Below are 27339 nucleotides of genomic sequence, written 5' to 3' on the forward strand. Positions count from 1 at the left end.
CCCCAAACACAAAGCTCTCAAACCTGTGGTGCTTACTAAACTCTCATGCATTTAGCTTTTATAATACCCTATAGATTTAGCGTTTCTATATCTGGACTGAACACTGAGGTTTGGAATAAAAGAAACACCTTGAGGCATAGATTTTAGAGACATTATCTGTTTAATAAATATGATTGTAAAAGCAATAAACAAGAGCAATTATACATTACACTACATAGTATTTAACAAAAAATACATCAAAAAAGTCATTTTAAAATTAGAAGTAGTTCCAATACTATAAGAAAACTTTCTTTTTTTTTTTTTTTTTTTAAATTGACTTCCTATAAAAATAAGTTGGCAAATGAGGGAATTTCAATGCTCAGTTGGAATCCTGGAAAACACAGAACAGCTGCCAAGCACCCCACTGCTCTCAAAGTTGCTGTTTGGAACTTCTGAAAAAAAGCAAAGCAAACTCTGCATTTTGGAGAGTGAATCCAATTAAAAATAAGGCAAAGGAGGAAAAGTTGGTTGGGTAGTTCAGAGTGGAGCATGTGCAGTTTGCCCTCTGGGATTTTGGAAAATGCTTCAATATAAGGTTTGCAGTTTGCCCTGAATCTTACCTTTCCCGTCCATCCCTCCCCACCCATTCCTCTGGCCTTGAGCCCACCAAACTCCTCAATGTGTTTGTACCTGCTGTTAGTGAGTAGGTAGGCACTTGGGTCCCTCCCATTGGCAGGCTCTCATCACTGCCTTCTCTTTGGGGTTGAGCTGGCGTGTCTCCCACGATGGTTCTCAAACTTTAGTGTATTTCAGAACCACTTGAAGAGCTTGTAAAAACAGTCTTCTGGGCCCCAACTCTGCAGTTTCTAATTCAGTAAATCTGAGATTAAGGGGACATAAAATCTGCATTTCTAACAAGTCTGAGGTGACACTGATACTGCTGGTCTCTGTGTATGACACTTTGAGAACCATGGAGCTAGATCATATGAACCATAAGATCCCCTCTGAGCAATATACTTTGCCTCACCAGTCTCCTGTAGGTGGGAGGGAGCTCTAAGGAGAGGAACATGAGGACCTTGGAGATGCTGAACCTAGAACTGGCCATCTGTGATCACTTTCCAAAATGCCAGGCATCTCATCTCCACCTCTGTTAGACGAGGACTTACAAGGCCATTCTTCCCTATGTATTCTCGTGTATTCATTTATTCTTGCAACATATAATTTTCTTAATACCTGTTCTAAGCAAGGCACTGTACTAGATTGAGTATTATTCCCTTTTTCATAGTTTTCCAATTAAAATTAATTGAACTGCAACTCTGATGACGCCCTGTTCTGTTGTGAATGAGCCTCATTTGGTTTCCAAACACTTGTCTTCCAGATTAAATTTGGGAGGCTCCAACCGAAGAGGATCAATGAAGATATTTCCTATGGGATAGGAAGCCTGGCAGGTTGGTGGGGATCAATTGAGTTCTACAAATAGATGGCGGCCTCAGGCATAATCTGTTTCCCAGATTCATACCAAGCATCTTCAACCATAAACTCTTCTGCTTGATTAACTTCTGAGTGAAGCTTTGCTACTCTTCTCTACTTGAGCTACACAAAGGCAGGGGTCATCAGGATCTCTAGGATACTGCCATTGTCCTTTATTTTATATTTTAGAGTGGGCTCTATCCAATCCATAATACTTCAAGGGCTGCTGTTGGACATACTTTTGTTTCCCACTCTCTCTGGACCTTCTTTCCTGATGGCCCTGGGAGAACAGGGATTTCTTCCTGCTTTGAGCCAATCTGCTTGATTCTGCTAACTCCACCCCTTTACGCTTATTAAATTGTCCTTTGCTGATACTATGAGACTCACCGGGCAGAGAGCACACATGTAAGAAGTCTAGGGTCATCCTACATAATCACAATCCCATCCCAATATGACAAGACGTCCATATATTCTTAGACTTTTGACACTCTTAAACATTAAATCCATTAACTAGGTTCTTCTTCTGCTTAACATCGGTTTTATTTTACAAATAATTTCACTCTACTGTAAGAGAAGAAATACTGAGTAATAGCAACCATCACAGGAGGAAATTGCCCTGCCACACAGTAACACATGCAGAACATTTCTCACAAGAATCTTCTGGAATCTAACTGCAGGAGACATTTGTTAAGCTATGAGGAAAAACCACCATTCATTCGTACACTTTCTTTTCTAAGGTACATGGGCCAGGTTTGAATTGCTTTGCATATCTCAACTCTTTCATACACATCATGTGTTTCCAGGTGGGGAAAGGCGAGGATATTTAGAAAAGACAGGTTCTACAGGAGGAGACAAAAAAACAAAAAACGTGAAGCTGACCCCTGCAGGGCAGGATGTATATGGAGGCTGCATGCGTGGGCATGTGCAAAAGCTGACACAGAGATCAGAAACTTTGGGTGGTGGAGGCAGGGTTGGCAGAGGCGAGGTCAGTTTTTAAGGAACATCAGGATGAAAGTCCAGAATCTAGCAACGTGTTTGGGAAGAAAAGGCAGAAGCTGTTGTAGGATAAGTTGGGGACTGGAAGGAAGAGATACAAAGGCATTGACAGGTCGGGACCACACGTGGAGAGCAGACGAATGGGAAGGTCAGAACGTGGCTAACTGGGATCCTGTTTCCTACACAGGTCAGGAGTTGGGAAAGCTAGAGGAGAAGTCGTCATGATTGGAAGAGGGAACGGGAAACCCAGTCCACTTCTGACACGCTTGCCCCCTGCCTTCTTCCTTTCCTTCCTTCCTTCCCTATTCTGCCTGCATCCATGGAACCTGCAGTTGCTTCTTTGTCCCTACGGCCACTCAGAATGCAGAAGGCCACCTTGTGACCGCTGTCAGCCAACAGAGCTCCCCAAGATAACTGAGATGGGGAAAATAGCAACCAGGAAAGTGGAACAGAGAAACAGCTCAGGGTTTTGAACACCTGTGCATGTCTTTGTGTCTTGTGAAAAGAGCCAGGGTGGCTAATCCACCCATCAGCCTATAGTGCTAAAAGAGCTGTTAAATCTAGAGCCAAGAATATTTCCAAAAATACATGCAGATTTCCTTGGCCTATATATGTTAGGAATTTTCTACAAACACGACCGATCAGAAAAAGAGAGAGAGAAGAGGAAAGGGGGAGGGGAGTGTTTTTTCCATTAAAATAGAGCACCTGTACACTACCCCTCCAAGCATGTTCTCAAGGTACTGTCCACATGCACAGGCTTAAAGCTAAAAACCCTTGTTGTGTCTGAAGAATTAAAAAGTCCCGATGCAGTGAGTGTTTGTTTGTCTGTTGGGATTTTGATTGTTTTTATTTTATTTGTTTGTTTTTGTTTTTACTGGCGTCCTCCAGTCAAACATTTACATAGGTAGGGATTTCTTTTGTGCTTTGATTCTCAGCAACTATGGAAATACTTCCTGGCAAGATAGGAAACAGAACAACAAAGGGGAAAAAAAAAACAAAACACAAAGTTAGTGGTCATGGAGAAGGATGCACTTGACAAGAGCGAAATTCTTTCCTGATCAGCAGGTCGCCTGTAGCCTTTGGGGGTTTTCCTTAAATGGCAAACTGGGCCCCAGCCGATCCCCGCTTTGGCGTTGAAGGTGGAGTGGCGTGTCTTGCTCTTTGCAATCGGAGAGATGAGTCACCAGGTTGAGTAGAAGGGGAGGGAGGGGAGGGTAAAGCTACTCTCCTAAGAGAAAACGTGTAACACTTACTCATTTAATGACACTGGAAATGGAAAGGTGTCAGACAAGTTGCAAGGCGCTGGGAGCTTTCCTGATGAAGGAGGGCTTGCTACTTTAATAAAGCAAACAGTGCCTATGCTTCACACCCCGTGGAAATGGGATTGAAAACCAAAGGACCCACAAAAATGCACTTAGAAGCTTTAGAAATAAATAGACAGGGTGAACGCTTCTCTGGACTTGAAGACCAAAAAAGCCTTTTTCTTTTTAACCCAAAGCAATTACGCATTTATCACCTTGTCTCCCCGAATAAAAGCAAGCATGCTGTGAAAACTGGAAACCAGATGTGGGGGCTGTTGTTATTATTACCTCCCATACAAGCCAGGCAGCGCATTTAAATTTCCCCTTAATACAGCCACAGAACTTTCCCGGACTCCTTTAAAGAGAGGTTGCTGTTTCCCTCTAACCACTTTTTTTCCCTTCTTTTCCAGGTTTCAGATTAACAGTCCTAGGTAAGGACCTTCTAGGTGGTTTGGCATTATCACATCAGAGCAAAGCATGAATGCTTATATAACAATGTATCCACCAGAGTCAGCAATGCAGGGTCTAAATGGGAACATTTACAGCTCCTACTCTATGGCCACCAGACAGGAGGAGACTAAAAGAGAAATGGATCACAATGGTGGCTCCACGGATTTATCTAATTTCCTGGGAAATGTCCTCTACAATAAATAGAATATAGCAATTACCCTGAGCCTTTCTACACCTAGCTGTAGGATTCCCATGCTTTCTTTCCAGGCAGCGTGAGCCCTACTGAATCATGCTGAAATCCATTTTAAGACTCCCGGTAGGGCAGAGGTGAAAAGGAGGAAGAAATCTGCCAGCTGCCCTAGAACCATCTAACCCTCCAGTGCTCTCTCCAGGAAACTTCACTCCTGACATGTCCTGCCAACTTGATGGCTCTTGTCCTCAGAATTCTTAGGTTCCATGTTTCCTGGGGGACAGTTTTAGATTAAAGCTAGATTAAAAGAAAAAAAAAAAAAAAAAAAAACCCAGGGTGATCAGTCTTTCTTCTCCATGTGTTCTGGAGCAGTCTGCCATCCTTAGAACCGTCTCCAGCGGAGGGTGCCATGGCTTGCTTGCTCTGGTCGTTATAAACCCTGGCTCCCAAAACCTTCCCAGCCCTCTAGGATCAGCAGCTCTAGCCTCTAAGCTCTGTCCTTCTCATATACTGTGAGAGCACACACTCTCCTCTTTGCCCATGAACACTTGAAGCCCAATGTTTCAGCAAGTGTTTTTACAAAAAAAGGAATAAACTCAGAAGAGAAAAAACTAGATAGGAGCGAGAAAGCTTTTTTTTCTCTCTCTCTTTTCTAAAGGAAGGAAGCGGGGAAAGAGGCATCTTAGCTGTTTCTCTCAGGGATGTTAGAGCATAGAAAGCCAGAGAGGGGTTAGAGAGAGAGCCAGTCATTGACTACTCAGGCTGAAGAGCTGAGGGCTACCAGGAATCATTTACCTATGAGCTGGGACTCCACCTTCTCATCTATCAGCTGGCCAGGCCGCCTGAGTTCAGTCTGAGGGACATAGGACCTGCTTTCAGGGTGACTGACTCGACTGACCATCTCTCGTTCTTTCTCATTCTGCATCTGGGCATAAACATTAATCCCCGGGATCTTCCTAAAACATTAACAGAAATCATCACTGCTGCGCACGGGACGTGTACATCACGGCCACAGAGGCTTCTGAACCTGCTGGGGAGAAGGAGGAGGGAGGGAGGGAGATTGTGGAGGGGGACACGCACCTTTTGAACTTGTAGATGACGAACACCGCCAGCCCCACAAACACCACGGACAGCAGCATCAGCATGGCGGAGCCGCTGTGGGTTGGAGTGAGGTCCACCAGCGGGGCTAGGGGGGAAAAGCAAGGCATAGTCACCGGCGAGCAGGGGGCTGGGCGTGACTCTGTGCCAGGCTTGGGCTGTTCACACGGAGGCATGGTGCGTCCCGCAATGCCGCGTGGGACGTGCACACAAGATGTACCTCACACGGCCGGACATGTGGGTGCATCTGAGCCTGTCCCAGGCCCTAGAACCCTCCAACCGGCCTGTTCAAGAAGCGCAGTGGAATGATTTCAAGCACAGACTGTGGAGCCGGACTGCTTAGGTCCAAGGCCTGCCCTACCGCATGCTGGTTGTAAGCTGCTGGGCAAGTTATTTCACCTTCCCATGCCTGATGGGGGGAGCTGAAAATAAAAGTACATGTCTCATTGGGTTTTTGTGAGGATTAAATGAATCGATGTATGTAAAGCATGGATAACATTGCTAGGCACATAGTAAGCCCTTTATGAGTCTTAGCTTTTATTGCTACTGCTATTATTGCTTTCAATCAATATTTATAATATAATTATTTAATTTTTCTATACTCTGAATGCAAGCTTTTCCCACTAAGTAATGCAGAAAACCAGAAACACTACCAGCAGGAATATGTTCATGAATTATCCAACCCCTCTCACTCCTATCCCAGCAGTTGTCATGTGAGAGAACTGGTTGCTTATATTTTTTACACATAGGAAACTGATGGCTAAGTGAATATTTTACAAGGACAGCTGCTCGATGCGGGAGGAAAGATGTGAAATCCGGTGTTGTCTCTGTAACTTGCCAAAGTCCAGACAGCTCATGCCAGGAGGCACCAGCCTCTCAGAGGCAGTGAGTCCTCCTCTTGGACCGAACAGATGCCTTGGCATCCATGAAAGCTTCTCCCTCACTGACCTTACTCCTAGAGTGCAGCTCTGGGGAGCATCTCTCTCCATCTCCAAACCCCCCTCCTCTAGCCCAGGGTCAGCCTGCTCTACTTTAATGACTTTGCAATTAATTTTCACCCTCTCAAACACTGACATTTTGCAAACATAGCATAGCTCCAGCATAAAAGGCAAACCACGCATACCCCTTAGAAGCCTGGACGCTGACCTTTACCTTCCGTCAGTTTAAGCAAAGCCCAATATCCAGGAACGCAGGTGACCTTTAAGCACCATTTTCTGTGGCTCTTTTCTGTTGAGAGCCAAGAGCACAATGTTCTGGTCCTCCAGATACGAAACTTCAGGATACGTGTCTGCAACGCTGATGGTTTTGAACAAGACCCAATCTGCTTCTGCTCTGTCTGGTTATTCAACGATTACATCCCAGGCGTGCAGTAACTATGACTGGAAACTCCATATACCAGTTTTGGCAAAAAACACAAATCAAGCCCTCTTTCTCAGAAAATAGGTTTATTGTTTTAGTAGAATTAGCTTTCAGGAAGGGTTAAAATGAAGCAACCTTTATGATTCACCTCCCTAAGTCAAGCAATTGTGAAATCCGTGTGTGTGAAATGTGTGTGTGAGGAGACAGGAGGGGTTCACTGAACAGAACGCCCAAGGAAAATGCGTTTTTGGCTGGAAACTGAAAAACAAAGGTCTCTTCCATTTACTTAGGCAAACGCAGTGCAGAGGGGTCCAGGAATACTTCAACACTCACATCATGATGGGTAGAAGGTCAGTGGGGAAACAACACCTTCCATTTGTCACAGACATCACTGCAACTGACATTCATTGTGGAGGGCAGGGTGGTGATCTCTACCAGACAGACAGAACAGTGAGGGCCTCACTGGTTAATGTTGCTCTGAAGGACTCAGGGTTAGTACATGGAAGAACTAAGACTTAAAGTCCCTCTTTTCTCTCTCTCTTTCTCTCTCTCTCTCTCACACACACACACACACACACACTTTTCTATATACTTCAGCCCTGGGCTAATTTCAGCAGGAGATATCTGGAATTTTAAAAGATAGTTCTGAGAATGGGGATAAAGGCTAAAAGTAAAGCACATGAAACAAATTAACAAGTGATAAGGTCAGAGTAGTCTTATGTTTTCAAAGGACCAATTAGAATCCTAGATCATACACTCTTAAACTCTGAGAACATGTATATGCATATGCGTAGGCGTGTGTGTATTTATGGCTGGTGGGCTTCTGCGCTGGCTCAGTGGTAAAGAATCTGTCTGCCAATGCAGGAGACATGGGTTCAGTCCCTGGGTCAGGAAGATACCCTGGAGAAGGAAATGGCAACCCACTCCAGCATTCTTGCCTGGGAAACTGCACAGACAGAAGAGCCTGGCAAGTTATAGGGTTGTAAAAGAGTCAGATGCAACCTAGCAACTAAACAACAATTTATCAGTGATAAGTGTACATAGAGAATGAACTCTCATGCATCCATCACTCTTCAATAACCATCAACCCAAAGACAGTGCTATTTTATTTCTATCCCTGTGCAGTGCCCACAACCCCAACACTGGGTTGTGTTGAAGCAAGTCTCAGCTATTATATAATTTCCTCTGTAACTCTAAAAGATAAAAGTCTCTCTCACTCTATTTCTCTCCGGACATTAACACAATACCATCCTAACACTTCTGGAAATAATACTGGAAAGCAATTAAAGGTAATCTTCTAATGCAAACCCCACATTTGACAGGGAATGAAGGGAGGCCCAGGGAGAAGCTATGGAATATAAGGATGAGTAAAGGCAAGTAGCTGTATTAGCTGAACCTCTGACTCCCAGATGAATGCCCTTTCAGAACAAGCAGAACATCAGTGTTATGGAGAAACCAGGAAGAATACTAAGGCTGCTTGAAAGGGTTGGCATTTGAAACAAATGCAAAACTCAAGTGAGGAAATTGCTGTCGCCAGGTTCTCACTGACACAGAAAGCAGACACACAAATGGACTCTGTGTCCCTTCTCTTCCCTTCCTCCTCCTCTATCTCCCATCACCAGCTGAAATCTTCCAAATCTAAAAGATTCCCACTCAAATCATCATTTACAAGTATGCAGCATGAACAATGTTAAGAAATTAGTACATTATTTTGGGAAAATGAGCTCCTGTGTCCTGAGGTCTAAAATGCATGCACTCCCCCAGCCATCTTTGCATCACGAGTCACTGCTCCGCGGCGAGAAGCAGGCAGCAGCAGTGAGAGGCTGAGGGCTGCCGCCCTCTGTGCTCCGTGGGCGACTCCTGCTTGCCAATCTGCGTCTGAATAAACACAGGGCTATTGCTGCTCCACATCACCTCAGATGCGTGTCACCGTTTGCCCAACATCACTAGGTGGGTTTGTATGCGTTTTGCTGAGGAATGAACACTCATGATAAATGAGCTTTAGCTTACTGTCTGCAATAAGCATAAATTAATCCCTCTCCAATTACAGCCTTAACAAGGTAGAAGGGGCAGATGCTGAGTGGTTTATTTGCCACAGTTGACACATACCATAAAGCATGGACACAGCATGTGACTTGACAGTTGTAAGGCTGGTGCTGGTACATGTCGGTTCTGCAATCCCGCAGAAATGCACTGAATTACTACATTCTATTCATGAGGACTCGACTGATTATGATAATAGCGATGCTTACAGGAATAACAAGAATTCTTGTGAAAAGTGATACATACACAGTGAGTGCTGAATAAGGTCACAGCTTGAGGCTTGAGTATATGATAGGAGAGTGAACTCAGAATCTTAAGTTTAGGGTGAAATAACTGATATGGTCCCTTTTTGCAATCAGATTCTTACTTGGCCACTTGCCGGCACACTAAATGACTTAAAACAGAATCTCAGTTTCCTCATCTGCAAAATGGGGATAAAACTAGTGCCTATTTTAGAAAGCTGTGAGAATAAAGTAAGATGGAATTTATAAAGTGCTAATATGGTGTCTGGCAGATGGTACAGGCCCAATGGTTTTAAAACCATTATATCATTGCTATTCTATTTCTATAAGTGTACTCTATAGAGGACAAGCCCTGAAAGATGAGTTCACGGCCAGATAATTTAGGGAAACTGTATATATGACACTTCCCATCTTGGTGATTCAGTATATGAAAGTTCACAGCAGTCCTTCAGGAAGGAAACTCACATGACTTCACCACAGGAGTTCATAAAGTTGTCGGAGTACATGCCCTTTGCCGACCTGGGTCCACACACTTTAGGGAATGCTTCATCCAGAGCACCACTAATCCCCTTGGCTGCAGCCTTGCCCCTTTGGGTTATTTCCCAGTTTGAAAGTCAACAGTACGGCAGCATCACCCCGGTGGAGCTCCACAAATATCCTTACTGTGGTCTATACCGATACTCACTCTACGAAAGGGACTTTCTTAGAAATCTTCTACCTGCTCTATGATCCTAGAACTTTGAATTCATATTGCATTTCTGATCTAGAAGTTAGTACTGTCAAGAAGTTACAAAAGCAAGTTCAAATTTGCCAAACTTTGGTTTGATTTTTCCTCTCTTGCCTCCAAAGCAGATCTAAGCCAGGCTATACTTACATGCTTTGAATATCACAAAATCCATGCGGCCTGAAATTTCTTTTTCAGAAATTAAAGTCACATGGGACTGGCACAGAGAAAATTTATCTAGATCACAGGAAGGGTTTACGGGACCTTATGACAGAGCACCCTCATTTGTCTAACAGCCCTTCCTTTCAGTTCAAATCCAAACCTAGAAGTTCTTGGTTCACATACTGTTGAAGTCTACCTTGGAGGATTTTTGAGTATTACCTTGCTAACATGTGAAATGAGTACAATTGAGCAGTTGTTTAAACCAAGAACTTTCAGATATACAACCTGGATTTAGAAAAGGCAGAGGAACCAGAGATCAAATGACCAAAATCTGTTGGATCACAGAAAAAGCCAGATAATTCCAGAAAAACATCTACTTCTGCTTCATTGACTATGCTAAAGCCTTGACTGTGTGGATCACAAATTCTTAAAGGGATGGGAATACCAGACCATCTTACCTGCCTCCTGAGAAACCTGTATGCAGGTCAAGAAGCAACAGTTAGGACCAGACATGGAACGATGGACTGGCTGGAAACTGGGAAAGGAGTATGTCAAGGCTGTATATTGTCACTCTGGTTATTTAACTCCTCTGCAAAGTACATCATGAGAAATGCTGGGCTGTATGAAGTGCAAGCTGGAATTGAGATTGCCAGGAGAAATATTAATAACCTCATATATGCATGTGACATCACCCTAATGGCAGAAAGCAAAGAGGAATTAAAGAGCCTCTTGATGAAGGTAAAAGAGGAGAGTGAAAAAGCTGGCTTTAAACTCAACATTCAAAAAACTAAAATCATGGCATCCAGTCCCATCACTTCATGGCAAATAGATGGGGAAACAAAGAAAACAATGACAGACTTAATTTTCTTGGGCTCCAAAATCACTGTAGACGGTGACTGCAGCCATGAAATTAAAAGATGCTTACTCCTTGGAAGAAATGCTATGACAAACCTAGACAGAGTATTAAAAAGCAGAGACATTACTTTGCCAACAAAGGTCCATCTAGTCAAAGCTATGATTTTTCCAGTAATCATACATGGATGTGAGAGTTGGACCATAAAGTAGGCTGAGCACTGAAGAATTGACGCTTTTGAACTGTGGTGTTGGAGAACACTCTTGAGAGTCCCTTGGACTGCAAGATCAAACCAGTCAATCCTAAAAGAAATTAATCCTGAATATTCACTGGAAGAACTGATAGTGAATCTAAAGCACCAATACTTCAGCCACCTGATGCAAAGAGCCGAGTCATTGAAAAAGACCCTGAGGCTGAGAAAGATTGAAGGCAGACGGGGACGAAGAGATGGTTGGATGGTACCACCAACTCAATGGACATGAGCTTGAACAAACTCCAGGATATAGTGAAGGGCAGGGAAGCCTGGCGTTGTTGCAGTCCATGGGGTCACACAGAGTTGGACATGACTGAGTGACCTGAACAACGTCAACAAATCCAAACCTAATCACAAAAGTAGCTCTATCCTGTTATGACTCCAGGAGAATTTTCTGAACTACCTAAAAGCATCTCAGATCTCCCCGAGGAGAGTGCTCAGCCTCGTTTAGATTGATTGCACTACTGTATCAATTTTATACTTCTTTCTGTGCCCAAACTGCAGGCTATTTGAATGAAGCTTCTCTTACCAAGAGGTGAAATACATTTCCTCACCCCCTTGAATCTGGGCTAGCACTGGACTTGATTTGGCAATAGAAGGCAACATAAGTGATGCTGTGACAGTGTGAGTTTCAAGGCCTTACACACTTTTGCTTTCTCTCTTGGAATCCTGTCACTGCCATGTGAGAGCAAGCCCAGGGAAGCCCACTGAAGTATGAGAAATCACATGCAGCAGAGCTTAATTATCCCAACTGAGGCTATTCTAGGGCAGCCCACAGCCAGCCGACCCCAACACATGGGCAGCCCAGTCAAAATCAGCAGAGGTCTCTACCCAACAATGCACAGCTAACTGAAGACACACAGTGAGTACCAACAAAATCAGAAGAACCACCAAGCTGATACACAGACTTATGTGCAATAATAAATGCTACTGTTAAGCCACTGAATTTGGGGGTGGTTTGTTACACAGCAATAGCTTACTGACTCCTTCTCTCTTCAAAAACCCTTTTCTTTCAGTGGGTTGAACATCCATTAGTAATTCTTACTGTTGGGCTCTACATTATCCAATTCTTGGTATGGACTTTTGTCCCTCCTGACAAGGTGCCGGGGTATAAATAAGGTGACCATAAATGTTCTTTTCTAAACCAGGGCATTTTAAGAAGGAAAGGGACTGCTATTAAAACTTATATAGACACAACAGATCTGGCCTGACAGCCTTGGTCCCTGTAGGTATAAGAAACTTACTGCCTAACAGGTAGCTTGTCCTAGATTCTGGTATATTCTCTGTATTGTGTATGCATTCTTCTGTCTTCTTTAGTTATGCCATTTTCTCTGGAAGGCCTTCCCTAAAGGGAACTGCATCTCCTGAATCTTAACTATGGCTTATTTCCAACCTGACACATGTTTGTACTGTTTCCAAACTGTTCATCTGACCATTCTCTGCCCAGGAGATTTTGGGTACATCTTTAGGGCAGTTAACCTATAGTCATTTCATGCCTTTCTATGGACCCAGGAAATCTTAGGGGAAAAAAAGGTTATGAATCTTCAGAAGCTAATGAACCACTTCATTGCTGGTCCCTGGTATGTTTATGAAAGTATCACATTCATTTAGTCACCTTTGGGAAAGGGATATATTTAATATCTCAGCACCTGTTGTTACTTATCATAATACCATAACAGCTTAATAACTGCCAAAAACCACTGGGTCCACATGTCTGTGAAACAACCTAATTATGTGTAGAGGAAAAAAACTATTTGAGAGGAAAAACAGAAGGAAGGAACAGTATTACAAGCATAACTTTACTCACCAAAGACTTGTAAATGAGAACTGTGTAGATCATAAGGCAACCAGAGACTAAAGAGACAGATAAATTTATTGGTTGTGGAAGAATTCCACTAGTGCTAATTTCATCCCTAAATGGAAAATGTTATTGTAACCATCTATTTCACTTTACAGTTCTGAGCTCCACAACTTCACAATTTGGCATCTGCATATATAACAATGTGGCTTATATGATATTGTGTTTTCGAAAGCTTCTGGACTCATGCTAATTCTGCTTTCAAGTGAAAGGGTCTTTCTCAATGTAAACTGTTGGGCAGAATATATGATGTATCTTGACCTAGATGGAAATTCTGAGTACCTCATCCCTTCCCACATTGACTTATAACGTTATCCAGAGGTAGTAAGTGAAGCTGGGAAATATTAATTCTCTAACATCTCTGTGATAATATCTTTTCATTACACCTGAAAAAGAAATTGAACCAGTCAGCAGCAACCACGGAGGCTAAGATAACACAAGATAACAGTTTTATTAAAAACCCACACATACCCTTGACAAAGGACAGGCTTCCTAAACATAATAGCTTACACATGGCAACTGCTAGACAGACAGGAGGGGTTGAGGGCAGTTACGTGGTATTAAATAAAAATTTCAACCTGCGATTTGAGGCTTTGAGAAATATTAAGGTTTTACATTTTTTTACCAATCAGTATCCAAAACCCCAGAAGAACAGTGACCCCCAACACAAAGCAGAGAAAATATACCTGCCAGGTTGAGGGGCTATGCTGAGCAGAAGCAAAACAAAGTATGGTTTATGTGTAAAGTGGTCCATAGTGTGACATGTGGAAGAGCACCCTAAATCTCTAATATGTGCAGAAATACAGAGAGGTGTGGATGTATCATTTTCTGTTCACACTAGCACATTAATAACACCAAGATAATATCATTTGTTTAACTTTCATAAAACCCATGGCTGTTCTGCCACTAACATTCTGGTTCACGCTTTAATCATTTTTCAACTGCTTCACGGCCACAGCTCTTGGCTGGCCTTTGCCATCCATCTAGATTATGGATAGAGTCTATCCCACATTCAGAGGCAGGCTTCATTTTTTCCCCCTTACTCCCACCATTGTGTACCCTTTTGGCCAATTAAATTGGCTCCAAATACGCCAAGGAATTAGATTTTCATGTTTATTACTAATTTCCTCCTACACTTAATATCAAGGGCTTTTTAAAAAAATTATTATTTTTTTAATGCATGCCTCTGTTTTGAGTGGATGCCCTGAGTTGTAAATCAGATTTATTGCTGGAGACAGACGAGCACCTTTCCTTGTTATGCAGATAGATTTCTGTCTGCAAGAATGATTGTAAGAGCAGCTGCTGAGACTGGTGAAAGACCTGGCTGCATAAACATCTCTCGGGGAACCTGTTACAAAGGCAGATTCCCAAAGATCCCTGGGATTCTGACTCCAGGAATGCACAGTGAGGCCTGAAGAAGCTCAACTTTGATGAAGCTTCCTTCGAAACTGTGACGCACAGCCTAATTTAAGAACAACTATTTTATAGCAGGGATTGCCTAGCCTAAGCTATAAAGAGATTTTCCAGCCACAGAACAGGCAGATATTTATCCCAAATGTTTTGAGTGAACCAGTTAGCACCAGCTTTTCCAGTCCCACTGTACAGAAGTCTCATCTCTCAAGGTTTAGTTTATTTATCCAATAAATAACTCCTGCGAAATGCACAAAACCCCTAAGTGCCATTGGTTGTCATTTAATATGAATTCATTTGGTGAAGGCTCTGTGTCCTCAAATAAAATGTAGTGTTTCCTTTTGCTTGCTGAGGCATTAACTTCTAGTCTTTGCTGCCCTCATCTCTTCTACCAAAGAAGAAACAATATGTTTTTTAAGCTGCTTTCTCCCTATCCCCTGCTCCCTGTCCCCACCCCCATTCCCAAATATAATTGCTGAATTAATTTATGACCATGGATCCTCACAGGAACAAAGTTACAGACTTTGGCATAGCTTGAGAGGTTTGTATCAGCAATTAAAACTTTAGTTTTTTATCTGTCAGCAGATTCCCTTCACCTGGCGATCTACTAAAAGGTAATAAACTAAAGCTCACAGTTTAAAGCATAGTCTGGCCCTGGTCTCTTCACCTGAGTGTCCACCTCCTAGTCCCAGCTTCCTATTATGGTTCTTTACTTGTCTGTTTTGGAGAAGGAAATGGCAATCCACTCCAGTATTCCTGCCTGGAGAATCCTGTGGACAGAGAAGCCTGGCAGGCTATAGTCCATGGGGTCACAAGAGCTGGACATGACTTGGTGACTAAACCACCACCACCACTTAACTGTTTTATGACACTTGCTTCTCTGGTGTCATAAAGAATATGCCTGCAATGCAGGAGACCTGGGTTCAATCCTTGGGTTGGGAGGAAGATCCCCGGGAGAAGGGAATGGCAACCCACTCCAGTATTCTTGCCTGGAAAATTCCATGGACAGAGGAGCCAGGTGGATTACAGTCCAGGGGGCCGCAAAGAGTCATCCATGACTAAGTAACTAACACTAGCACCAAACTAACATGACTATGACACGTATCTGTTTTGGCAACTATAAAAGAGATTCTAGGTTTCCAACTCTATCAAATAAATGACCACCTCTTGCTACTCAAAGTGAGAAATCCTTATAAAATGGGTAAATACTCTGTAAAACAAGAAAAGATTATTGGCTGCTGACCTATGGTCTTAGAAAATCCTTTCATCTGCCCTTTCTTTCCTTTATCATGTGTATCATACTTTGTAACAGTAAACTAAACATGTGATAATGAGGGTTTTCTCACATCATGCATGGATGATGAACAAAGTGTATAATATAACTGACATATCAAATAATGACACATTTAATTTCCATGGACTGTATCCCTCTCTCCTTTGCTCATAATTATATCTTCAGTTAATATCCAGTTAGGAATATTTGAGGGTATGTATCTAAATACCACATGTCACACTATGGACCACTTTACACATAAACCATACTTTGTTTTGCTTCTGCTCAGCATAGCCCCTCAACCTGGCAGGTATATTTTCTCTGCTTTGAGTGAACTCCTGCTCAGCACAAAGGCTCATTTTTATTGACTCTTCCACATGCAATGCTTTTCATCCTCTTGATTTAGAATTAGGAAAGCTTCATGCAACTAGTATTTGGGCCCCAGATCGAGCCAGTGAACATTGAGAAAGAGAACTAGTTTATTTCATATCCCTGGACAAACCATAGTTTTAAAGGAATCATTGCACAGGGAGGCACAGAGTCATGTGGAGAAGTAAGATGATAAATCGGAAATGGACTGTGTGCCCTTGGGTAAATCCCAAGTTACCAGAAGCAATGAGAAAACTATTGGCATTTTAGAGATATTCTGTTAACAGTCCAGGTTTGTTCTGCTGTAATTAGCTGCAGGCATCAAATGTTCTGCAGTCTTGTTGGAAAAACTCTCCCTAAACCATCCCTACATCACACATCACAGCTCTTAAAACATAGGAGAAAATCAATGAATCAATCAATCAATAAAAAGAAGGCCAGGGTAAAAACATGGATAAGACAGAACTCAAGGGAGACATCACAAAAGATGTGAAGAAGGTCTGGTTTGTTTGATCAGGTAAATGAAGTGTGATCTAAGGTTTGAGACCCTGAGCCCTGTCATGAAGGGAGACAGAGCTTGCTTTGCTCCTTATTTTACTATTCTGGTAAAATACTGGCCGATATGTTAAATTTGCTTCTGTATCTTTCAGGAACATCTCTCCTGTCAGTCCCTCTCCCATTGTCTTTAGGACTTCTCGTTCACAGAGCTCCAATTTTGCTTGAGCTCACCCATTTTCTATAACATGCATATCAACAACTATCGTACAACTTAAAAAAGATATCTGACATAAGGAAAGCACAGAGGTTTTCCTGGGATGCTTACTATTTAAATGAAGGCAAGGATCCCCCATTATTGGGTAAGAAGTACTAAAACATCCCTCCTGGAGAAAGGAATGGCAAACCACTCTAGTATCCTTGCCAGGAAAATTCCATAGACAGAGGAGCCTGGACAGCTATATTCAACAGGATCACAGTCAGACATGACTGCGTGGCTAACACACACACACACATTATAACATGACATGGAGACCGGTTCATAGTCCAACACACTGAACCCAAAGGATAACCGAGAAGATAAGAATTTTGAACCTATCTCTACAGGTTATACAGCCTTGACATACTCCTTGCCTGATTTGGACGAGTCTGTTGTTCCATGTCCAGTTCTAACCGTTGTTTCTTGACATACATACAGATTTCTCAGGAGGCAGATAAGGTGGTCTGGTATTCCCATCTCTTGAAGAATTTTCCACAGATTGTTGTAATCCACATAGTCAAAGGCTGTATCTTGTCACCCTGCTTATTTAACTTATATGCAGAGTATATCATGCAAAATGCCAGGCTGAATGAAGCACAAGCTGGAATCAAGATTGGCAGGAGAAATATCAATAACCTCAGATATGTAGATGACACCACCTTTATGGCAGAAAGTGAAGAACTAAAGAGCTTCTTGATGAAAGTGAAAGAGAAGAGTGAAAAAGTTGACTTAAAACTCAGCATTCAGAAAACTAAGATCATGGCATCTGGTCCCATCACTTCATGGGAAATAGATGGGGAAACAGTGGAAACAGTGTCAGACTTTATTTTTGGGGGCTCCAAATCACTTCAGATGATGATTGCAGCCATGAAATTAAAAGACGCTTACTCCTTGCAAGGAAAGTTATGACCAACCTAGATAGCATATTAAAAAACAGAGACAAAACGGAGACCAAAAGAAAGCAGGAGTCGCAATACTCATATTAGATAAAATAGACTTTAAAATAATGGCTGTGAAAAGAGACAAAGAAGGACACTACATAATGATCAAAGATCAATTAAGAAGAAGATATAACAATTATAAATATATATGCACCTAACATAGGAGCACCGCAATATGTAAGGCAAATGCTAACGAGTATGAAAGGGGAAATTAACAGTAACACAATAATAGTGGGAGACTTTAATATCCCACTCACAACTATGGATAGATCAACTAAACAGAAAATTAACAAGGAAACACAAACTTTAAATGACACAATGGACCAGCTAGACCTAATTGATATCTATAGAACATTTCACCCCAAAACAATCAATTTCACCTTTTTCTCAAGTGCACATGGAGCCTTCTCCAGAATAGATCACATCCTGGGCCATAAATCTAGCCTTGGGAAATTCAAAAAAATTGAAATCATTCCAGTCATCTTTTCTGACCACAGTGCAATAAGATTAGATCTCAATTACAGGAAAAAAATTATTAAAAATTCAAACATATGGAGGCTAAATAACACACTTCTGAATAACCAACAAATCATAGAAGAAATCAAAAATCAAAATATGCATAGAAACGAATGAAAATGAAAACACAACAACCCAAAATCTATGGGACACTGTAAAAGCAGTGCTAAGGGGAAGGTTCATGGCATTACAGGCTTACCTCAAGAAACAAGAAAAAAGTCAAATAAACAACCTAACTCTACACCTAAAGCAACTAGAGAAGGAAGAAAAGAAGAACCCTAGGGTTAGCAGAAGAAAAGAAATCTTAAAAATTAGGGCAGAAATAAATGCAAAAGAAACTAAAGAGACCATAGCAAAAATCAACAAAGCTAAAAGCTGGTTTTTTGAAAAAATAAACAAAATTGACAAATCGTTAGCAAGACTCATTACGAAACAAAGGGAGAAGAACCAAATTAAAAAATTAGAAATGAAAATGGAGAGATCACAACAGACAACACAAAAATACAAAGGATCATAAGAGACTCCTACCAGCAGCTCTATGCCAATAAAATGGACAACTTGGAAGAAATGGACAAATTCTTAGAAAACTATAACTTTCCAAAACTGAACCAGGAAGAAATAGAAGATCTTAACAGACCCATCACAAGCAAGGAAATCGAAATTGTAATCAGAAATTTTCCAGCAAACAAAAGCCCAGGACCAGATGGCTTCACAGCTGAATTCTACCAAAAATTTAGAGAAGAGCTAACACCTATCTTAATCAAACTCTTCCAGAAAATTGCAGAAGAAGGTAAACTTCCAAACTAATTCTATGAGGCCACCATCACCCTAATCCCAAAACCAGATAAAGATGCCACAAAAAAAAGAAAACTACAGGCCAATATCACTGATGAACATAGATGCAAAAATCCATAACAAAATTCTAGTAAACAGAATCCAACAACATATTAAAAAAGTCATACATCATGACCAAGTGGGCTTTATCCCAGGAATGCAAGGATTCTTTAATATCTGCAAATCAATCAATGTAATACACCACATTAACAAGTTGAAAGATAAAAACCACATGACTATCTTAATAGATGCAGAAAAAGTCTTTGACAAAATTTAACATCCATTTATGATTAAAACTCTCCAGAAAGCAGGAATAGAAGGAACATACCTCAACATAATAAAAGCTATATATGACAAACCCATAGCAAGCATTATCCTCAATGGTGAAAAATTGAAAGCATTCCCCCTAAAATCAGGAACAAGACAAGGGTGCCCACTCTCACCACTACTATTCACCATAGTTTTGGAAGTTTTGGCCACAGCAATCAGAGCAGAAAAAGAAGTAAAAGGAATCCAGATAGGAAAGGAAGAAGTGAAACTCTCACTGTTTGCAGATTACATGATCCTCTACATAGAAAACCCTAAAGACTCTTCCAGAAAATTACTAGAGCTAATCAGTGAATATAGTACAGTTGCAGGATATAAAATTAACACACAGAAAGCCCGTGCATTCCTATACACTAACAATGAGAAAACAGAAAGAGAAATTAAGGAAACAATACCATTCACCATTGCAACAAAAAGAATAAAATACTTAGGAGTATATCTGCCTAAAGAAATGAAAGACCTATACATAGAAAACTATAAAACACTGATGAAAGAAATCAAAGAGGACACAAACGGATGGGGAAATATACCGTGTTCATGGATTGGAAGAATCAATATTGTCAAAATGACTATACTACCCAAAGCAATCTATAGATTCAATGCAATCCCTATCAAGCTACCAACAGTATTTTTCACAGAACTAGAACAAATAATTTCACAATTTGTATGGAAATACAAAAAACGTCGAATAGCCAAAGCAATCTTGAGAAAGAAGAATGGAACTGGAGGAATCAACCTGCCTGACTTCAGACTCTACTACAAAGCCACAGTCATCAAGACAGTATGGTACTGGCACAAAGACAGAAATGTAGATCAATGGAACAGAATAGAAACCCCAGAGATAAATCCATGAACCTATGGACACCTTATCTTTGACAAAGGAGGCAAGGATATACAATGGAAAAAAGACAACCTCTTTAACAAGTGGTGCTGGGAAAACTGGTCAACCACTTGTAAAGAATGAAACTAGAACACTTTCTAACACCATACACAAAAATAAACTCAAAATGGATTAAAGATCTAAATGTAAGACCAGAAACTATAAAACTCCTAGAGGAGAACATAGGCAAAACACTCTCTGACATAAATCACAGAAGGATCCTCTATGACCCACCTCCCAGAATACTGGAAATAAAAGCAAAAATAAACAAATGGGACCTAATGAAACTTAAAAGCTTTTGCACAGCAAAGGAAACTATAAGCAAGGTGAAAAGACAGCCCTCAGATTGGGAGAATATAATAGCAAACGAAGCAACAGACAAAGGATTAATCTCAAAAATATACAAGCAACTCCTGCAGCTCAAGTCCAGAAAAATAAATGAGCCAATCAAAAAAATGGGCCAAAGAACTAAACAGACATTTCTCCAAAGAAAACATACGATGGCTAACAAACATTTGAAAAGATGCTCAGCATCACTCATTATCAGAGAAATTGAAATCAAAACCACAATGAGGTACCATTACACGCCAGTCAGAACGGCTGCTATCCAAAAGTCTACAAGCAATAAATGCTGGAGAGGGTGTAGAGAAAAGGGAACCCTCTTACACTGTTGGTGGGAATGCAAACTAGTACAGCCGCTATGGAAAACAGTGTGGAGATTTCTTAAAAAACTTAAAACTTCCATATGACCCAGCAATTCCACTTCTGGGCATACACACCGAGGAAACCAGATCTGAAAGAGACACATGCACCCCAATGTTCATCGCAGCACTGTTTATAATAGCCAGGACATGGAAGCAACCAGATGTCCATCAGTAGACGAATGGATAAGGAAGCTGTGGTACATATACACCATGGAATATTACTCAGCCATTAAAAAGAATTCATTTGAATCAGTTCTAATGAGATGGATGAAACTGGAGCCCATTATACAGAGTGAAGTAAGCCAGAAAGATAAAGACCAATACAGTACACTAACGCATATATATGGAATTTAGAAAGATGGTAACGATAACCATATATGCAAAACAGAAAAAGAGACACAGATGTACAGAACAGACTTTTGGACTCTGTGGTAGAAGGCGAGGGTGGGATGTTTTGAGAGAACAGTATCGAAACATGTATATCATCAAGGATGAAACAGATCACCAGCCCAGGCTGGATGCATGAGACAAGTGCTCGGGGCTGGTGCACTTGGAAGACCGAGAGAGATGGGGTGGGGAGGGAGGTGGGAGGGGGATCGGGTTGGGGAACACATGTAAATCCATGGCTGATTCATGTCAATGTATGGCAAAAACCACTACAATATTGTAAAGTAATTAGCCTCCAACTAATAAAAATAAATGGAAAAAAAATTTAAAAAATAAAAAGCAGAGACATTACTTTGCAAACAAAGGTCCATTTAGTCCAAGCTATGGTTTTTCCAGTAGTCATGTATGGATGTGAGAGTTGGACTATAATGAAAGCTGAGTGCCAAAGAATTGATACTTTTGAACTGTGCTATTGGAGAAAACTCTTGAGAGTCCCTTGGACTGCAAGGAGATCCAGCCAGTCCATCCTAAAGGAAATCAGTTCTGAATATTCATTGGAAGGACTGATGCTGAAGCTGAAGCTCCAATACTTCGGCCACCTGATAAGAAGAACTGACTCATTTGAAAAGACCTGATGCTGGGAAAGATTGAAGGTGGGAGGAGAAGGGGATGACAGAGGATGAGATGGTTGGATGGCATTACTGACTCGATGGACCTGAGTCTGAGCAAGCTCCAGGAGTTGGTGATGGACTGGGAAGCCTGGCGTGTTGCAGTCCATGGAGTCGCAAAGAGTCAGACATGACTGAGTGACTGATCTGAACTGAACTACAGGTTATAAATTAATTATGTGTCTAATTGTTTGTAAAAGCAATATTTACTGAACACATGACATGTGCAATTTTCTGTGCTAGATACAATGACAGAGACACTATAAAGACATGGTGAACGGTATCCTTAGGACATTAAACAGGAGAGATGATGAGGATCAGACAGATAGAGCTTAAAAAAAAAAATCCATGTGAGTTTTGACAAGGGATAGATGCTATCCAGGTAAAGGTTTCCAGAAAGACAACATGTAAAGGTTAGGATTGAGCTGAGCCTTAAAATATAAAGACACTTAGAAGATGTAGAAAATTAGAGAAAGGGGAGTAATGTTTCAATTGGGAATACTAGGCGCAAAGGTACATTTCCATCAAAACACCAGTGTTTCCGGTCCAGCCCCCAGCTTGACTGAGTCATACTCCCTCTGTCTGCTAAACATGGTGCCAGCTGCCAAGCAGTCCTAAAAGCCAAAGACAGCCTCTGAAGGCAAGGCCCTCTCTCAAACTTCTTGATAACAGCTCCTCATCCCTTCTTATTCTTACACAATCTGAAAACTTTACTTTCTTCAAGAGAGTTTCAGGAACATCGCTATCAGGAGCGGTGAGGACCCCAGGAGGAATTGTACAGAAACTGAAGAAGAGCCAAAAACAAAACAAGGACTGTGTTAAAAGTTTAGCTCACTTAGATACCATAGTTAATGAATTCCCAAACAGAACATGTGGGGGAAACAAACGAAATCCAGTCTCTAATGACATCCAGGTACCTGGAAACGCTTACCTTGTGTTCCCAGAAAGGCAAACAGGGAACTGAATTTGAAAAACAAAGCAAGGCTAGTAAATTCCTGAAAGGAGACAGTTCTTTTTCCTTGGAGACAAACCAAATTATGCATTGCCTCTCCCACCAGTAATATACTCTGGCTCAAATATTTTTAAAAGAAGGCTGTTGAACATCTGCTAAGCAATTAATGGTATGCAGCGGCGTGCTGGAATGGTCCCTGGGAAGGTATTAGCAATCCTGCTTATGAGACATGAAATGTTGCAAGCAGTGGTCCTTCTTCCCTTTTTTGAGATTATATTTTATTTTTGTTTTCTCCTGCCTGCAGAGGGGATGAAAGGAAAGGGAAGGGAGCTTAGGTGGAAGTTCAGCATCAAATTCTCTTCCTCATCATGTCTTCTTTCCCCCAGGCAAGCAACGGGATATTTTTCTGCTTTCTCTACCTAGCCATCCCAATATGAGTGTGTTAATTTCAATTTAAACAAATGGTGGCAACTGTCTCAATCCAACTGATCGCCTACCCAACATGCCAAGTTTTCTCTGTGTGAAAGGAGAATTCCCTCCACTGTCTTGGTACCATAGTCTACCCTCTGTTCTAATAGTTTAGATTAAAAAAAATCAGGTAGTTAGAGTTAACTTAGGAACAATCTCCAACATAAAACTGATCCCTCCTATATTCTACTTCCTCATCACAGTCATTGAAGAGTGTCAACCTTAACACAAGCCTTGCCTTTTGCATATGAAAGCCTGGCTGAGAGTGACTTTGTACCCCTCTCCCTTGGAACTGCCTGTCCTAACACTATTATGACAACATGGCCAAAATCAATACAGCCAAAATTTCCAAGACTCAATTACTATGTCAGCCCTTGCCATTCTCTTCTTTTATTCTTCAAACTGTAGCAGATTACCGACATATAAGTCTACGCTCACTCTGGTCATCCTGGGAAGCACAAAAGACCAGGTAATCAGGTTTCAAATTACACTGCCAAAAAGTGTATGATAGATACTATCAGAACCTGGGAAAGCCTGGATGACTAGAAGCCAGATACTTTTCTCACCCTCTCCAAAATGGCCCAGTCTAAGTTTGGGCTTTTGCCTTAAACTGCAGTTTCCTTTTGTTCCCTTGGCAACCCTGCAGAGTACAATCCTTCCAATCTCAGCATGCTTACCTAAGCTCCCAGTAATACACTCCCTTTCGTCAGCCCCTCCTCTGAGGGATCTGAGTACTGTTTCCCAAATCTCCAGCTATGGGATGAAGCATGAATATTAATTGGATACATTTTCTAGATCTTCCCAACTTTGCATTACTCTTTCCAAATGGAACTTAGACCAGTGGAATTATTTTTTCCTAGTTATCAGGAATGACGTTTCTTTCCTCCATGTACCTACGGATCCATGGGTGCCTTTGCTGTATCCATTTTCCAGGCCAAGTCACTGGCAAAGCAGTTTCAGATCATTACCCACTTTTTGGATTCCTATTTTTTTGTTTGTTTGTTTAAATCTGGATCCCAGATGTCATCACAGAAAGACATCCTTAACTAATATATAAAGTAAGATTCAAATTTAGGAAACTAATCAAACCATCTTTGGAGTGTGATATGACAACAACAGTCAGTAGCTTGGCCACTGGCCTGATGACAAGGGGTTTCTGGACTTTGTTTTCCAGTTTAACCAACTATGTGTAACTGCCACGTGCCACCACTGCTCACCAAAGACCAAGGCCAACCTTTTTGGCAGGAAACAGCCAAGGAGATCATCAAATGCTCTGAGGTAAGTTTGTTCAGGCCTTAGGCTTACAAGCTGCCCTCATAGGTGCTTCGTTGTTTTCTACTCTCTGTGCACATGCTCAGCCATGCCCAACTCTTGCGACCCCGTGGACTGTAGCCTGCCAGGCTCCTCTGTCCAAGGGGATTCTCCAGGCAAGAATAACTGGAGTGGGTTGCCATTTCCTGCTCCAGGGGATCTTTCTGACCTACGGAGCAAACCTACATCTCTTGTATTGCAGGCAGATTCCTTACCGCTGGGCCACCAGGGAAGCCCCTTCCTACTCTCTTATATTTTCTTTTTTTCTTCAGGACCTTTTCACCATCAGTATGATTCCTTAAGGGGCATTTGTCAATGTGCTGCCTGCCCAGCCTTCTCCATGGATGGAATCTTCATGGAGGCAGAGGCTCTATCCCATGCTGAGAACACTTCTTGGCTCAGAGTAGCCAGCAACTCAATAAATGTCTGTTGATGGATGCAACTGATTGCATCAATTTGCTGCAGAATAGCAAACTAGCTCTACTCAATCCTTGCTCCTAAGAGCCACCTTTCTCAAGTGATACTCTGAATCAGTCACATCTCTACTCCTAGGTCTCCACAGCTTCTCAGAGTTCACCACAGGAAGAATAAACAGCTCAGCCTGGCATATTTCCACCTTCTACCTCCACGTCCCATGCTTAGCACAGTGACTTTTATATGTTTGCTTTTTAAGTCAGTGTTTTTTTTTTGCTTGTTTGTTTTGCTTTTTTAAGGAAAAACATTTTATGAAATCTTAATAAAATAAAAATATGGAATCCAAGTAGAAAAGAGGCCAGTGGCCAACCTGCTTGGCTGCCTTTAGACCTAAGCACACCTCCAGGAACCTCTAGGAAACCAGAGAATGGAATTGGAAAAAGCTGCTCCTTGTCCCCACTTATTCAGCATACCCAAAGCCCTCAGGGCTCTCACATTCCTTCCCTGATTATTCCAAGATTATGCTTGGAATACTCTCTTCAGTTCAATCCTATCCATCTTTCAAGGTCCTACCCAAAGACCACCTCCTCCATTAAGCTTTCCTGTGTCATTTTGACTGTCTTCAATTTACCACTGCTTTAAATTTCTCATAAAACTTTGATTCTTAAAAATAAAAAAGGCTAAAAGGAAAAATAACACCTGACTCTGTACCAGGCATTACTCTATGTGTGTAACCTAAACTAACTTGACCCTCACACAATTCCATTGTTACAGATGCTATAGAGAAGTCTTCTCTCAGAGTCTATACACCAAGTAAGTGATGGAACAAGACTGAAACCAGTGGTCTGGCTGCAAAACTGCAAAATCCAAGCACTCAGAAATGTGCTACTGCCTCTCTATAAAGGCAGTTATGCATTTCACTTGTTCAGAGATCCCACCATTGCCCACTTTCCCCACCCCAAAGTGCCACCACCACACGCCACCACCAAACTCTGAAACACCACAACTAGATTATATTTTCTGAAGGCAAAGGCCATTGCCTACTGGCCTTTATGCAACACCAGCATAGAACTCTGCAAAAATAAGGACCCAATACATAGTGTTAATTTATTATTAATATAGCACAATAATATCAATTTCTATATACTTGGAACTACCTGAATTACTATTGAGACTTCTATATGGCCTTAGGAAGAATATTTTCCTCATCATCTTTTACAAGTGAAGAGACAGAAGTTGAATGACATTCATTCATTTGTAAGATACAGACCAACCTGGGGTTCAGCTCCTGGATATGGCCCAGGACAGCTCCTAAGTCCCAGCTATTTCTGTTGTGCCTTGTTATCCCAAACTGAAAGAAAATTCTTCATAGCATGAATAATTTAAAAATAAAGTCTTGCAGAAAGACCAGAAAAAAATATTACTTGTAAAGTTAACTTTATTTTTAAGATTTCTGTAAGATGAAATATGCTATTATTTGAGGGAATTTTAAGTGATTCACTGATGGTTTTTGCCAGGAACCAGGCAGGAAAATCACCTTTTTCTCGTGCCTTGCCAGTCCCCATTAAGGCAAAAAAAAAAAAAAAAAAAGATAAGCAAGAGAACCTCCAAAGAATGAAGCCCTATTTCTGATCAACAGGGGCACCAGTTAATCTTGTTTAGCTGAAACAAATTGGGATCCCCTTCTGCCAGAGTCACTAGCCAGAACCAAGGGATGCGAACACTGACCTGCTGTTAAGTGGGCTGCGTGGACAAGGACTTGGACCCCCGGCTTCAGCTCAAAGTGCACGGAGTTTTGGTTGAGCTTGTGAATCAGCAGTTCTGATATCTGAAAGGAAGAGTCAAAGTGAGTGCTGCTGAAGTTGTCACACCGACTATATACAAACGTGCTGAGCAGTATTTACCATGCGGATCAAGGGATCCTGATACTATACCTGGGAGTGATATAAGTGAGTTGTATATGATTTTAAGTTTTTAGTCCAGAATATGCAGATAGAATTATTTTCTAAGCATGACTTGACTTTATATCAGAATTGCTACAAAATAGGACAAACAATTAGGAAATCAGATCATTTCTACTCTTAAAAAATTACCCAGGTATTAGTTTAAAAAAAAATCACCCTGGGTTTCTTTGAGAGTGCACTTGTTATACA

The 27339-nt window shown here is 41.4% G+C and overlaps 1 protein-coding gene across 4 annotated transcripts in view; it reads right to left on the minus strand.

Annotated features, from left to right (window-relative positions):
* Nucleotides 1-285: 285 nt before the first annotated feature.
* SORCS1 (sortilin related VPS10 domain containing receptor 1) overlaps nucleotides 286-27339 on the minus strand; it is a 571273-nt gene continuing 544219 nt past the window's right edge. Inside the window, exons 24-27 of one of the 4 annotated variants that reach the window (XM_065920116.1) lie at nucleotides 26915-27014; nucleotides 5467-5572; nucleotides 5182-5342; nucleotides 286-431 (exon numbers count right to left, since the gene is read on the minus strand). In XM_065920116.1, the coding sequence (XP_065776188.1) occupies nucleotides 352-431; nucleotides 5182-5342; nucleotides 5467-5572; nucleotides 26915-27014 (447 nt within the window). In that variant the 3' untranslated portion in view covers nucleotides 286-351. Of the gene's footprint in view, nucleotides 432-3327; nucleotides 3399-3461; nucleotides 3674-5181; nucleotides 5343-5466; nucleotides 5573-26914; nucleotides 27015-27339 lie in introns of those variants that run through there. The other 3 variants (XM_065920114.1, XM_065920115.1, XM_065920117.1) reach the window with 3 other exon arrangements.

This window comes from Muntiacus reevesi, chromosome 2, assembly GCF_963930625.1.
Source record: "Muntiacus reevesi chromosome 2, mMunRee1.1, whole genome shotgun sequence".
In the NCBI taxonomy this organism is placed as follows: domain Eukaryota; kingdom Metazoa; phylum Chordata; class Mammalia; order Artiodactyla; family Cervidae; genus Muntiacus; species Muntiacus reevesi.